Source organism: Lissotriton helveticus, chromosome 5_1, assembly GCF_964261635.1.
Source record: "Lissotriton helveticus chromosome 5_1, aLisHel1.1, whole genome shotgun sequence".
NCBI classification, from domain to species: Eukaryota; Metazoa; Chordata; class Amphibia; order Caudata; family Salamandridae; genus Lissotriton; species Lissotriton helveticus.
In genome coordinates this window covers 2,052,175,647-2,052,191,030 of record NC_136065.1, presented here as the reverse complement: position 1 = coordinate 2,052,191,030, position 15,384 = coordinate 2,052,175,647, and the positions used below count along the sequence as shown (strand labels likewise).

General features: G+C 46.7%; 1 protein-coding gene across 7 annotated transcripts in view; it reads right to left on the bottom strand.

Annotated features, from left to right (window-relative positions):
• Nucleotides 1-15,384, bottom strand: part of EHMT2 (euchromatic histone lysine methyltransferase 2) — a 338,110-nt gene that overhangs the window by 25,290 nt on the left and 297,436 nt on the right. For all 7 annotated transcript variants that reach the window (XM_078645918.1, XM_078645920.1, XM_078645919.1 and 4 more), the window contains one exon: nucleotides 5,665-5,840. In XM_078645918.1, the coding sequence (XP_078502044.1) occupies nucleotides 5,665-5,840 (176 nt within the window). The remainder of the gene's footprint in view (nucleotides 1-5,664; nucleotides 5,841-15,384) is intronic.

Sequence of the window (15,384 nt, the reverse complement as noted above, 5' to 3'; positions counted from 1 at the left end):
AGAAACAACAGTGTTCTCCTCAGTTATACTCAACTTAAAAGGCTCCATAGGAATGACTGTAGTAGTCGATGACTAACCTTCCAGGTACTCAGCCAATGCTAACGCAGCCGATAAATAGTCTAAAGACGGCCGAACAACCATCGAGGTTTGACCTGAAGTGAGGAAGTGGAAACCAATGATGAGATTGAGACTACTTTAAAGAAGTTTTAGCCAAAATGTTCCTCAGGAACAAAACACATTTTCTCATGAGATGAAGAAAAAGAGCAGGAGTGCTCAGAATCATACAAAATGCTAGACTAGACATGTAGCAGGTTGAAGCCTCGGGAAGGGCTGAACCTTGTGTCTCTGTCCCTCATTGCCTGGAGCTCAAGTCACACAACGAGACAGAGAGACTACATAGAGTTCATGGCTGTTTTCAATGTCTGTATTTAGTATATATACTGCTTTGTCAATAATCACTACTGAGTGTTCCCAAGTCTGAAAGTGGAGAATAATTCAAGCTTATGAATTTCTGAAAGATCCATTGCTGATTAGCACATCTCTGCTCCTCAGCAATAGGGCACACCTAATAACGCACTTTGTACTGCAACAGAACGCTGCTCTTCAGATATTCTATGGTAGTAGGCGTGAATCCTGCAGACATTGATAAAATGATTTTTTACTCAACCCCAGATAATTTGTTTTGTGGGGTTTCACAGGGATTGTGCTTTCCACTTTAAATAATTCGTTGTGCCCCCTTCTTATGACCATAAATGGATGGGGTTTGTCACGTCGGTCCGATGCAGGTGAAACTCAACTGATGCCTGAGTGAGGGGAGTCTCCCACGCACTTTAATACGAGACAGAACTGTCTGAATAATAACAGCTGGGTGCAGCTCCATGGCAATTGACAACAAGACAATGGTGATCGTACCAGAGACCAGACTGACAATACTTCTTAATTTAGGGTTGTACAAAATTTGTTCACACAGAAATAAATTCAGTGGAGAAAATACAAAATATATAAACTTTTCATACTGGATGATTTTTTACCAAGATACTGTGTCCATAAAAAATCTATTTATAAAGATTAATGGTCAATGGTAAGCTGAATTATTAGAACTCCTATAATTTGAAACTGATGAACAGACTCTAGGCAGTACAGACTACCAGTCGGGGTCCCTTGACTGTCCATTTTATTACTGTCTTCATAGCGGAATCTACTCACCAGAGTGTCTGCTGCCCTCAGGACTCTGGTGTAATTTCTGCAGCTCCAGTTTGTTCTGCCACCATTATCGGAACGCGGGTGATGGGGACTACTAATCCCAGCATCCCCTACCAGCGCCAGCATACTGCGTCATCACCAGCGCCAGGAGGTGTGTAAATACACTTCAGGGCTCCCGCAGCGCGGGCGAAGCCCGGGCCAAGGGCGGGCCCGTCTTTGCCCGTCAGTGTCTGACAGAGACTGGACTGGGCCACGCCTCTGACATTGGGAAATTGGTAGTATTGTAGCTGTGTGGTAAGCCTGGACTATTGTATTGTTTGAACTCCTTGTGAATTTCCAAGTGCCGTGTTTCCCCAGGTCTCTATAGTGTAAAAAGGTGCCGATCTAAATATGAGTAAATGTAAGGGTCCTGCTGCCACCTTAGATGCATTTATTATTAGGGCAGAATCCTTATTAAATCATGACATTCAAATTGCAGAAAGGCGATTATCTCTTGAACCGGCACTTTCTCAAATGTGCTCACCTAGGCCTTTAGGCACTCCGCACTTATTTCCGCTTGTGACTGTAGAATCAGGCACAGATGATGGGCTTATATCTAACTGCTCCATCCCCCCTTTACCCCCAGAGCAAAATGGCCCAATTAGCTCACCAAGTCCGACAATGGGAGCGAGATTAAGGAAACAAAACCAGAGATTGGGGGAAAAGAGAGATGATAAGAGTGTAAATAAGAAAGCTATCCCTGGGGTAAGGAAATCTAGGGCCAAGACCAAAGGGGGTACAGTACAAGGAAAGAAATCTAAATCCAACACTGATGTACCGAGGGCATCTGTAAAAAGTGTTAGTACCCAGACTGAGGTTAACATTGATCAAAACCACTCTGATTTAAGTAACTACTATGGGGACTTGGAACGAATTATAAAAAAGTCCCTGGAAACTGCAAAGGACGCCATGCTAACTGAGATAGTGTATCATGTTAGTGTGGCTTTGAAGACCATGGAAGACAAGTTGGGACATTTGCATAAAGCCATAGAAGCCGTAAGAGTTTGGAATAATAGTTATCCCTCTAGTCATTATGCCCGTGCGGGTGGGTCACAAAAAACACAGGGTGACAAATTACCATTGACAGTGCAAGGTGGTGCTAGGTCAATATTGGCCGAAATAGAAGATAGCATGGGGCGTAATGCGTCCGGGGATTGTAACAGGTTATACTCCAAGCCAATGAGAGATGACGGGTGGCTATAGTGGAAGGAGGAACACCAACGGAACGAGACTGGAAATCTATATCGACAAACAGGCAATGCTAGATTGGGAAACCCGTTCTATATAGTCCAAAAGGTACAGACCTAATTCCAAACGACTATCTTCTAAAGTTACCTCCTGTCGCATGTCCGTATGTAATAATTTTAGCTGGAGTACCGGCCCTTAGGAGGAACCAGAACGAGAATTGGGTGGACTGGCTTGCAAAGTTTAAGCAATTCAATGTATTGAGAGCTGCTGATATTTTAATGGTGCGCAGAGTAGGATGGGTGGGAGAATCTAGGAAGAATATTATAGGCGACTGTGTGGTGGTAAATTTTAGACGGCCACAGATGGTCAGGGCTATTTTAGCTACAAAAGAGGATGTTCCACTAGGAAATACCAGTATTTGTGTGCTACTATTGGGATGCTTTTATAGACCCATTGAGAGAAGGATTGTAAATGGCACTGATCCTATAGTTCCGCTATTTAATAGCTTTGAGGCATTATCATCTCTGGAGGACCTAGATTGACAGCCAGAGTCCCCTAACCATAGGTTGCATACTTTAGAAGCAGCTTGTTCGAATGATTTTGTAACTAGGAGAGCAGCCCCAAGGGTATTGATAGTGGAAGTTCACCAGCCTGACTTATCCAGGGATGGAACAAATGGAATAATAAATCTAAGAAAAGGAGAGGGAATCCAGAGATTGCAGATGCCAGGCACTGAGGTGCTTAGAGCTATGCCAATAGGAAGAAATAACTTCTACTCATTAGGTAGGAATATTGGAAGAGAATCATGGCTTATTAGGGAGTCGATTAAGACTCCGAATTTATGTTTTACATCATGGAATATAGCAGGCCTAAACAGGAATATAATTGATACATTCTGGAACGAGTACATAGAGTCTAGTGACATTATACTTTTACAGGAGACTTGGTTACTAGAAACACCACATAGAGTTGGCTTTAGAACATTTAGCGAGGGAGCCAGTCCCTCTGTGAAAGGAAGGCCTTCGGGGGGTTGGTGATATGGATACGGATCACCTTGGAGACCAAAATGATGCCATTAAATGTACCATCTCGAGATAAACTGGGACTGAAATTAACCTCTATGGATGGGGACGTTCTCGATCTTTTTAATATCTACAATAGACCAGGCCCTGTTCATCGGGAATCACCAGTAATAAGCCAGCTAGAACTTTTTCTAGACACACTAGGACATAAACCAAGTATTATAATTGGAGGCGACTTCAAATGTAATTTTGAACCTGTTTTGGGGTTTGGTAATTTGCTGGAGGACGAAGATATGGCGTATAATATCCCTGCTATAGAAAGCGATAGGGAGGTGAAGTGCTCAGTTGCTGCGACCCAAATATTAAAGCTTACAATGGGCCACAGTTTGAGAGCTTGAAATGGACGTTTGCCCTCAGATAAACCAAATGCATATACTTTTTGTAGAGGTAAAGCTCGAACAAATATAGATTATACACTGGCAACATTAGGGTTTTGGAGCCACTTGGTTGATTTAAAAATTGATGATAGAACGGAGAGTGACCACCGACCCTTGAGGCTTATGGTACTACCAAAATATTTTCTTCCCACCAAAACTGGTAACAGTGAAATTGATACCACGGAAGATGAAATCATATTAAGGAATAATGTTCGAGCCATAAAGTGGCCATACATTCTAGGGAATACTAAAGCTATGACTAGAATTTATTCAAATTTTGCAGATATAACTACATCATTCGTAGAACAATCTGTAGGCATAATCCCGATGTTGGACAAACAGACCCTAGATGAAGCAAGGACAACATGGGACGACGAGGTCTGGTCAGGTCTAATTAGTGCGGCTAAAGCCAAGGATCAGGCCGGATTTTGAAACCTAATAGCCAAAGGGAATAGGCAAGGAAGGATGCAAAAAGACTTATTACTTGACGAAAATACATGGGTGGAACATTTTTCTGGTCTTTATTCTGAATTTAATGGTGATGATTTTGTGGTAACAAAAGACATGGTGAATATTGTTAAGGCAGGTAAATTACATTTTAGCCTTGACAAGACATTATTAGTCTTAGAGATAGTCAAATCGGGTAAAGCACCAGGACCAGAAAAAATTCCTGGTGATCTCTTAAAACACGACATGGAAGTCTGGGAACCTTATATAAAATACCTTTTTAATGCGAGAGCGGATTTTGAACCAATACCAAAAACATGGAAGGGGGCAGAAATAGACAATTTTTAAAAGGGAAAATTGGCATGATCCGGCAAATTATCGCCCCATTAGTTTGATTGACATCCCACAGAAAATATTTGCCAGGCATATTTTAATTAGACTAACTGAATGGATTGAAGAGGTTGATTCATTTTCGAGATCATGGATCATGCAGTTGTGTCTAAATACCCCACCATGTGCTAAAATCAACTGTCGACAAAAATGTACAATGTTTTTTATATGTGCTTTTATGGTCGAACAGACTGAAATAAAGTTACATTGAATTGACTACAAGTCGAGGCCGGCCTGAGGAAGTGGGAAATTGCGTCCCTGAACCTAAGAAGGCACTCCATTTGCTAAGGGTTAACCCCTTCGACGCTCATGACGAGCTCAGCTCGTCATGGAGTTTCCATTGATTTCAATGGAAAGTCAATGGTCCTCCTAGCACACCCCTTAGCATCCAAGTGGTTAAAGACAAGATACACTTTTTTGACGAGTCCCTATGGTATGAGAGGGAGAATGCCACTACCCATGGAAGAAAGAACCTAGTGATGCTCTTATCAGTTATCCATTACAGGATATTGACAACTCAATTGTTTTAATAAATTCATGACTGATAGCTGCTTATAACTAACACTATAGCGCCTCGAGTCAGTTTACATAAGCCCACCATAGTAAGGTTACTGAAGCCCATAAACGGGTCTCCCAATGAGAATACAGCGCTCACCAACTGCTCTTAACGCACAGGATACTACTTGTGCTGGGTTGTCCTACGTATACTCACAGCCTTCAGAAACTCCCTTTCAAGTGGTGATAGAAAGACCTGAACTCATTTCACTACTACAGGTGGTTGCCCTTAGCCACACAATCCTGTGCATATTTTGTTACAGCACTGAAACCCATCTCACCGGATAGCAGAATCTCCCTCACTAGCTCCTCTGTCCTAGTACACTGCCTTAATCACACCTCCTCTTGGCACCTACACCACAAACGTACTGGGGGGTACTTACCCAAGTTCTTCACCAATCTTTATGTCGCGACTGCTGAAAAATGCGATGCGGGGAAAGCGCAGGTCCTGGTGCAGCATAAAGACACGCACAGGAATCAGGTTGGGGTCGCACAGGTGGTTGATAAAACGACTCACATTCCCATAGTAGCGGGCATCGATGCAGTATACCTCGCCATCCTAAAAGATGCAACAGGATTACCCAATAGGAAAGGAATGGAAGAAGAGGGCACAGAAGAAATTCAAACATGGAGGGAAAAGGAACGTGATTGGTGGAAAGTAAAAACATGTAAGATCCTTAAAAAACGAATAGAGAAAAGGATAAAGAAAAGATCAGACATGACAGGGTGAGAAGAAAACGGTAAGATAAGCAGGGAGATGGAATGAAATCGAACATACACAAATAAAGGAACCGATGCAGACAAAGGGAAAGAGTAAATAGAAGATAAAGAGTAAACAACATGTAACCACCAAATGGGAGCAGCACAGAAAGATGGAGCAATAGAAGAAAATGCAAATAAAAAATGAGTTCACTTTAAGTACTCTTTTAGGGGTGCAATATCTTGGCTTAAGTGAGAGTGCACAAGCACAATGAAGAGATTCAACAACCTGAATATGAGGACACTGATCATCAGCCCTGTGATTAAACCTACAAATAATTCCACAAACATGACAGTGATCCAATCAGATATGTTTAACAGCAGATACAACTCCAACATGATTTTCTAAAGCAGAATTACACATGGCCAATAAGCAATATTTGGTACCGCAAGTATCAGATATACTACCAAGAAGAGACAGCGGTGCACTGCCCAGGTATCAGTCAAAATGTGCAAGCTCACAAATGGAAAAATGAGCGGTCGCTGAACACGTATTCTACGTCTCGGGTTCCCACTCAATGGGTGGTCTGGATCAATGGTACTACTTTAAAGCCAGAAGGCACCAAATTTCTTTAAGCCGATTTACTTGCCATGGCCGGTTGCATCTCCCTAGCAAGATGACGTAGCCCAGCAATTGTTAAAGGTTTTGAGTTACCACACACCGTTGTTTCAATGATGAGTACAATAACCACAAGAACTCAAATACAGAGTAAATCAGTTTGAGTACAGCTACAACAAGATCTTCGTTTTGCATTGCTACATGTTTATCATGTCAATGACTTCCTGCTTATGAATTCAACATTCAGTGAGTTATTACTAACATGTTCTGATGAGGGCTGAAAGCCCGAAACCGGTCCTAGGATGCTTGTTTCCAGTCCAGGGAGGACCTGGCTTGGCAGTTCGGGCTGGACTGTTCCTATGGCACACAGGGTCAAGACTGATTTGCATATTGGCTGGGTTCAAAATGGAATGGCATGGTGAGCAAAAAAACGATTGATTTAGGCCCAGATCTCTGTACTGGGGTGAATGTATGACATTGTTCTGCATTCTGTACATCAACTGTTGTTTTTGCATTTATCACCCCGAGTGGGACGGGTATGCTCAGACGTGAGTCCTGTGCTCTCCATGCCACAGGAATCAAGCTATCCTGGCTGATGAGGGCTGGAAGCCCGAAACCAGTCCTAGGATGCTTGTTTCCAATCCAGGGAGGACCTGGCTTGGCAGTTCGGGCTGGACTAATCCCATGGGGCACAGGGTCAAGACTGATTTGCATATGACTGGGTTCAAACTGGAATGGCATGGTGAGCAAAAAAACGATTGATTTAGGCCCAGATCTCTGTACTGGGGTGAATGCATGACATTGTTCTGCATTCTATCCATCAACTGTTGTTTTTACAGTCATGCAGCTCTGCAGCATTTTTCTGAGAAGCCAAGAGTAGAGTAAACAGAAGACCCGCACATAAAAGCTGTTCAATCCTACGTTTTGGGGGAACTTTTAAGGTTGCTTCATTTCATTCTGCAGAGAACATAACAATTGGACTATTAGATGATAGTTGCAGCTCGGTTGTGCTGAACCATGACGTTTTATCTACCTGTAAATACAAACCTATTCCTTTTAGTCATGGTTGCTCCGAATGGACACTCTGTTTACTTTCTGTTATTTACAGTGTTAAGTTCTTTCCAATATCGTAACCACTTGCACTTTCTAGAGTAAGACTTGAGAGCTTGACTTACCCACCTCTTGACATTAACGTCCCTAATGTTGCAATTAAGGTGTCCAACTAGAGGGAAACAGTATACTTTTGGCCCAGCCACTAGTGACACATACAACAGATATTGCCAAGTAACCACCAGTTGATCAAGGACTCCAGCATTTTTTGCCCTGAGCGGCATGGAAGGAGTAGTTTCTTACCTGTAACTCCAGTTCTGTAGTAGGGGTATCTCTGTTATAGTCATAATCTAGTGAATAGTCCCGCCCTTGTGCGTGGACCCCGGAACAATAAAAAATAATCTCTTAAGCTGTCCGCAGTGCAGACCTGCATAGACACTTAAGAGAAAATGAAAGAAAATAATGCAGCCTATACCTAAAAGGCTACACTGTCCAGTACTTCAACTAGAAATGCATAGGATATTCCACCAACATCACATTTAACACAGTCTGTTAAGTTTCACCCATAGAGAAACTTCCCCTTCACAAAATCCTTGGAATGATAGAGATGAAGGGATGGACAGACAAGCCCCCATAGGCTGCCATTATATGTCTGGAAAAGGGATAACGTGCCTTTAAGGAACTCTCCAGAGACCCTCGGTATCCCATGATGCACAGCAAACTCCTTTAACTTTCAGTTCTTTTTGAAGGTGTATAAAGTAAGGCCTGTAGCATACATTACAGTACCATTTTCTTCACCGGGGAGGAGGGCGGGCGCTTATGACTATAACAGAGATACCCCTACTACAGAACTGGAGTTACAGGTAAGAAACTACTCCTTCTGTAGTAGGGGATCTCTGTGTATATAAATTAAACCAAAAAGGGGAGGTAGAGCTATTCGTCGGATTTACGCTCCACTCGGATACTTATATAAACAAAGAAAATCCAACTTTAGGAGGGGAAGAGGAAGAGTGATCAAAAGGATATTGAAGCACTCAGTGTTTGATAAAATACCCCTCACACACCAAAAGGCCCCTTGGTGTCATGCTTCATCATTGGGGTCTTCGCACCCCTCTATCGGGATGCGGCGTGCTGCGACCTACGGATACGCGGGAGCACTTTCAAATTGGCTATGTGTGGTGTACAGTGTGTGGGGTATGTAATTAAAGTGAGTAGGGAACGTGGTGAAGGTTTAAAAAGTACCTGGCACTTGAGTGAAAAAAAGTTTTATTCCGAACTCTGGCTGGTACTATTAAAAATAAGTGCAGGGCGAGATCAGCCTGTTATGTTAATGAACAGGATCTCTGGTGTGCTATGTTGTCGACATGTTTCGGAGACTGGCTCCTTCTTCAGGACAGGGGCACAAACTTCCTTCCCTACTCACGTCTTCTTCTACTAAAAAAGTGTATGTTTTTACAAAAAAGTGAAATTTTTGTAGGAATAGGCTAAGTGTGCCTACAGCGGTCTGCTACAAGTACAATGACTTGTGAAGCCTGGTTGGTGGGCTTCATGAACAGCGCGTTGGGGTGCTGCTCCAATGGCTATAAGGTCTGGACACTCTGATCGCCGCCTTACCCCTCGCGCTACTCCGCTGGTGTGTATAGTCATAATCTAGTGATTAGAATGGCAAGCCCATCCCAACAACCTAACCGGCGGTGGAGAAAAAGACAACACAATTACTTTGCAAACAGATTTCTTAACGAAGACTGCCCAACCTGAGCATCTGCTCTGGCATCAGAGTCCAGACAGTAATGCTTAGCAAAGGTATGGACCGACTTCCACGGTGCAGCCATGCAGATCTCTGAAATGGGAACATTACGTAGCAAAGCATTGTTGCCGCTTTGCCCCTGGTGGAATGAGCCTTAGGCTTACCTCCTAAGGTCTTATTAGCCTTCTGGTAACATAACTGGATACTGGACACAATCCACCTAGAGATGGACTGTTTTGAGGTAGCAAGACCAGTCCTGACCGACCCATAGTTGACAAACAGTTGGTCTGACCTACGAATGTCCTTGATCTTATCCAGATAGAATTTCAACACCCTTCTCACATCCAGGGAATTCAGAGATCTTTCCGCTGGAGTTGAAGGATTCTGGAAAAACGTAGGTAAAGTTATAGTCTGATCAACATGAAAACCAGAGATCACCTCAGGAAGGAACTTAGGGTGAGTACGCATCACAACCTTAGCAGCATGAAAAACAGTATAAGGTTCTTGACAACATAATGCCTGATTCTCACACACCCTTCGGGCCGATGTAATGGCCACAAGGAGAGCCGCCTTCCAAGATAAGTGCTGCAGTGAGGGCTTATGAATGGGTTCAAAAGGATCCTTCATCAATCTGGACAGCACCACATTCAATTCCCAGGAAAGCGAAGGACTCCGAACAGGAGGAAACACTTTCTTCAATCCTTCCAAAAAATCCTTAATCACAGGGACCTGGAAGAAGGAAGTCTGTGAAGGACATTTCCTGTACGCAGTTAACGCTGCGAGATGAACCTTAATAGATTGAAAATTAAGGCCAGACTGAGCCAAATGCAAGAGATATGGAGGGACCACATCTTCCTTGCAGGTCGTCGGATCATAGTTCTTGGACGTACACCAGATACAGAACCTCTTCCACTTGTAGGCATAAGACGTCCTAGTGGAAGGCCGCTTAGCCTCCTTGAGAATGTTCATGCAATCTTCAGGCAGATTAAGGTGTCAATATTGCACTATTTCAGGAGCCATGCTGCCAAACTCAACAATGAGAGGTTGGGGTGCACCATCTGCCCCCCGAACTTCGTGAGAATGTCCGGCCCAAACGGCAGTCGCATGCGAGGCTGAAGAGACCGGTGGAGCAGATCCGTGAACCACCACTGTCGAGGCCACTCCAGAGCAATGAGGATCATCCGCGCTCTGGACCGGGACAGCTTGATGAGCACCGCCGGAATCAGGGGAATTGGAGGAAAAGCGTACAGAAAGCTGTTCGACCAGCTGATCCATAGCGTGTTCCCCAGAGTCCCCGGTTGGTAATACCTGGAGGCGAAGTCTCTGCATTTTCTGTTTTCGACGGTGTCGAACATTTCTTGCACGAGCCTACTGAGGGCGTCTGCCTGAGCATTCTGCACACCTGGCAGATGAGTGGCCGTTATCGTCAGTCCTCTGGCTAGCAGCCAGTGCCAGATCGCCTGCGTTCCAGTGTCAGAGTGCGCGATCTCGAGCCCCCCTGCTAGTTGAGATAATACATTGTGGTCGTATTGTCCATCTGCACAAGCAAGGAGTTGGTCTGGAAGGACAGATGAATAGCCTTCAGAGCAAAGTGAACCGCTCTGAGTTCCAGGAAATTGATGTGGTACGTGGATTCCGCAGGGACCACGTTCCCTGAATCTGTAGCGGGTCCGAATGCGCTCCCCAGCCGAGGAGAGGCACATCCGTGACGATAGTCTGACTCGGAATGTCCTTGTGGAATGGAACCCCCTTGAGGATATTCTCCGCTGAACACCACCATTTCAGGGACTGTAGGGCGTGAAGGGACAGCCTGATCCGGTCGTCCCCGCTCCCTCGCCTCTGATCACACTGGTCCTCCAGACATTCCTGCAGCGGCCTCATGTGGAGCCGTGCATGTGGCGTGAGGAAGATGTAAGAGGCCATCGACCCCAGTAGAGACGACACCGTCCTCACTGTGGGAGATGGAACAGCCATGAGAGCCTGAGCCTTCCGAAGGATCGATAAGCGTCGCTCCTCCGAAGGACACACGCTTGCTGACAGCGTATTGATGGAGGCTCCCAAGTACTGTAGGCACTGGACAGGAGTCGGGACAGACTTGGACACGTTTATGTGCAAACCCAGCTGGTTCAACAGAACGGCCGTCCTGTTGAAATGCAATTGCGCTTCCTGGAAGGTGGAGGCTTTGATCAACCAGTCGTCCAGGTACGGGTAGACAAACACCTTGTTCTTTCTCAGGTGCGCTGCCACCACAGTCATGCATTTCAAAAAGGTCCTGGGTGTAGACTTCAGTCCAAACGGTAGTACGGTGTACTGATGGTGATTGGTGCCGACTAGGAAGCGCAGGAACTTCCGGTGTTTCCGTGCAATGGGCACATGGAAGTACGCATCTTGCAGATCTATTGCGCAAAGCCAGTCTCCTCTTTGCAGCTTAGGATAAATCTGGCGCAAAGACAGCAACCATCTGTTTGCTTATCGCAACACCAGAATGGGCCTGAACTCGTTCTGGTCCTTCTCTCGCATCCGAAAGCACCGTGAGTAAAGACCCTCTCTTAGAGACCGAGGGACGTCTTATCTCCCTTCTTCTTAACAGGGTAATGGGCTCCGCTCGGAACTCGCGCAGCTGGAACTGCGAGCGAACCAGTGGAATTGCTGGAGGAGGGCTGACAAACGAAGACTGTCTTAGACCCGGCCGGACTTTGTTCGCCGAGGAGCATCAAGCTCTCCCGGGTATCCACTGCGCACAATATGCTTTTGAATTATTAAATGGCGGCCCGGGACCACAGACAAATTCTGGGAGGAAAAACTCCGCTAGAAAGGGCGGAAGGCCTTAAGCCGTTCTCCACGCTTCCCCAAACCTACAGCCTTCAAAAGTCTCAGATTCAGACTTCATGCGGACCACTCCCTACCCGCATAGCGCCATGAAACCGCCTGGTGTACGTGCGCTTTATAAATATTTTAAACTCAAACTCATGGCAGCCCAAGGGTTCCCCAAAGAACGGGAGAGTAGAAGCACACTGCTGTGCCTCAGGCTGCAGAGATGTCAGACGAATACAAGTATGGCAACGTAGGACAAACCCATGGCAATACCTGGGGGTCGCCAGGAGAGAAAACTCCGCTCCAACACCGATGATTAGATCCGAAACTATCCGGCCCTTTAGACTATCGCTTGTAAGGCTTCCCTCCTGTCTCTTGGCAGGGGAACCACAAATCGGTGAAGAAACACCCACACACAGGGATCTTACCACAACGGCCCAGCAACAGCGGGCCGCAGCATGCTGTCTACATGCCGTCACCCCTGTGACCAAGTCAGGAGTACGTTCGAAGCCAGAACCTCCTGGCAGGTGATAGTGGACGGAAGTTAAGTACCGCCAACCAGTGAACAACCTGCTAGGAGGAACAGGACCGGGACAGCTTGATGAGCACTGCCGGAATCAGGGGAATTGGAGGAAAAGCGTACAGAAAGCTGTTCGACCAGCTGATCCATAGCGTGTTCCCCAGAGTCCCCGGTTGGTAATACCTGGAGGCGAAGTCTCTGCATTTTCTGTTTTCGACGGTGTCGAACATTTCTTGCACGAGCCTACTGAGGGCGTCTGCCTGAGCATTCTGCACACCTGGCAGATGAGTGACCGTTATCGTCAGTCCTCTGGGTAGCAGCCAGTGCCAGATCGCCTGCGTTCCAGTGTCAGAGTGCGCGATCTCGAGCCCCCCTGCTAGTTGAGATAATACATTGTGGTCGTATTGTCCATCTGCACAAGCAAGGAGTTGGTCTGGAAGGACAGATGAATAGCCTTCAGAGCAAAGTGAACCGCTCTGAGTTCCAGGAAATTGATGTGGTACGTGGATTCCGCAGGGGACCACGTTCCCTGAATCTGTAGCGGGTCCGAATGCGCTCCCCAGCCGAGGAGAGGCACATCCGTGACGATAGTCTGACTCGGAATGTCCTTGTGGAATGGAACCCCCTTGAGGATATTCTCCGCTGAACACCACCATTTCAGGGACTGTAGGGCGTGAAGGGACAGCCTGATCCGGTCGTCCCCGCTCCCTCGCCTCTGATCACACTGGTCCTCCAGACATTCCTGCAGCGGCCTCATGTGGAGCCGTGCATGTGGCGTGAGGAAGATGTAAGAGGCCATCGACCCCAGTAGAGACGACACCGTCCTCACTGTGGGAGATGGAACAGCCATGAGAGCCTGAGCCTTCCGAAGGATCGATAAGCGTCGCTCCTCCGAAGGACACACGCTTGCTGACAGCGTATTGATGGAGGCTCCCAAGTACTGTAGGCACTGGACAGGAGTCGGGACAGACTTGGACACGTTTATGTGCAAACCCAGCTGGTTCAACAGAACGGCCGTCCTGTTGAAATGCAATTGCGCTTCCTGGAAGGTGGAGGCTTTGATCAACCAGTCGTCCAGGTACGGGTAGACAAACACCTTGTTCTTTCTCAGGTGCGCTGCCACCACAGTCATGCATTTCAAAAAGGTCCTGGGTGTAGACTTCAGTCCAAACGGTAGTACGGTGTACTGATGGTGATTGGTGCCGACTAGGAAGCGCAGGAACTTCCGGTGTTTCCGTGCAATGGGCACATGGAAGTACGCATCTTGCAGATCTATTGCGCAAAGCCAGTCTCCTCTTTGCAGCTTAGGATAAATCTGGCGCAAAGACAGCAACCATCTGTTTGCTTATCGCAACACCAGAATGGGCCTGAACTCGTTCTGGTCCTTCTCTCGCATCCGAAAGCACCGTGAGTAAAGACCCTCTCTTAGAGACCGAGGGACGTCTTATCTCCCTTCTTCTTAACAGGGTAATGGGCTCCGCTCGGAACTCGCGCAGCTGGAACTGCGAGCGAACCAGTGGAATTGCTGGAGGAGGGCTGACAAACGAAGACTGTCTTAGACCCGGCCGGACTTTGTTCGCCGAGGAGCATCAAGCTCTCCCGGGTATCCACTGCGCACAATATGCTTTTGAATTATTAAATGGCGGCCCGGGACCACAGACAAATTCTGGGAGGAAAAACTCCGCTAGAAAGGGCGGAAGGCCTTAAGCCGTTCTCCACGCTTCCCCAAACCTACAGCCTTCAAAAGTCTCAGATTCAGACTTCATGCGGACCACTCCCTACCCGCATAGCGCCATGAAACCGCCTGGTGTACGTGCGCTTTATAAAGATTTTAAACTCAAACTCATGGCAGCCCAAGGGTTCCCCAAAGAACGGGAGAGTAGAAGCACACTGCTGTGCCTCAGGCTGCAGAGATGTCAGACGAATACAAGTATGGCAACGTAGGACAAACCCATGGCAATACCTGGGGGTCGCCAGGAGAGAAAACTCCGCTCCAACACCGATGATTAGATCCGAAACTATCCGGCCCTTTAGACTATCGCTTGTAAGGCTTCCCTCCTGTCTCTTGGCAGGGGAACCACAAATCGGTGAAGAAACACCCACACACAGGGATCTTACCACAACGGCCCAGCAACAGCGGGCCGCAGCATGCTGTCTACATGCCGTCACCCCTGTGACCAAGTCAGGAGTACGTTCGAAGCCAGAACCACCTGGCAGGTGATAGTGGACGGAAGTTAAGTACCGCCAACCAGTGAACAACCTGCTAGGAGGAAAATTTGTAGGCGTAGGAGAGCACCTCCCCGTACTCATGGAAGATGCATCCCTGGCATCCATAACGGTGACGTCTGGACCTAACAGGAGACAGCAGAGCCCATGCGACTAGCGCCCCAAAATGAGATCTTGTTCTGGGTCATCAAGATTCCACGGGTTTTCGCAGACTGAGGGGCCAAAGGCCCCTGAGGTGGTGGGTGGGAGAGGGACCAGAGAGAATTCCGAAACATCCCCGGTGGTCTCACCAGTGGTGGCAGAGCAGGAGGCGACGTAGACTATGAGTAGGTATGCGAATACTCAAAACTAAGCAAAAGGACCAACGTCCCTCGCTTACAAGTGGTAAGTAGCCACAGACTCCCCATCAGAAGGGTTCCTCGACGCTG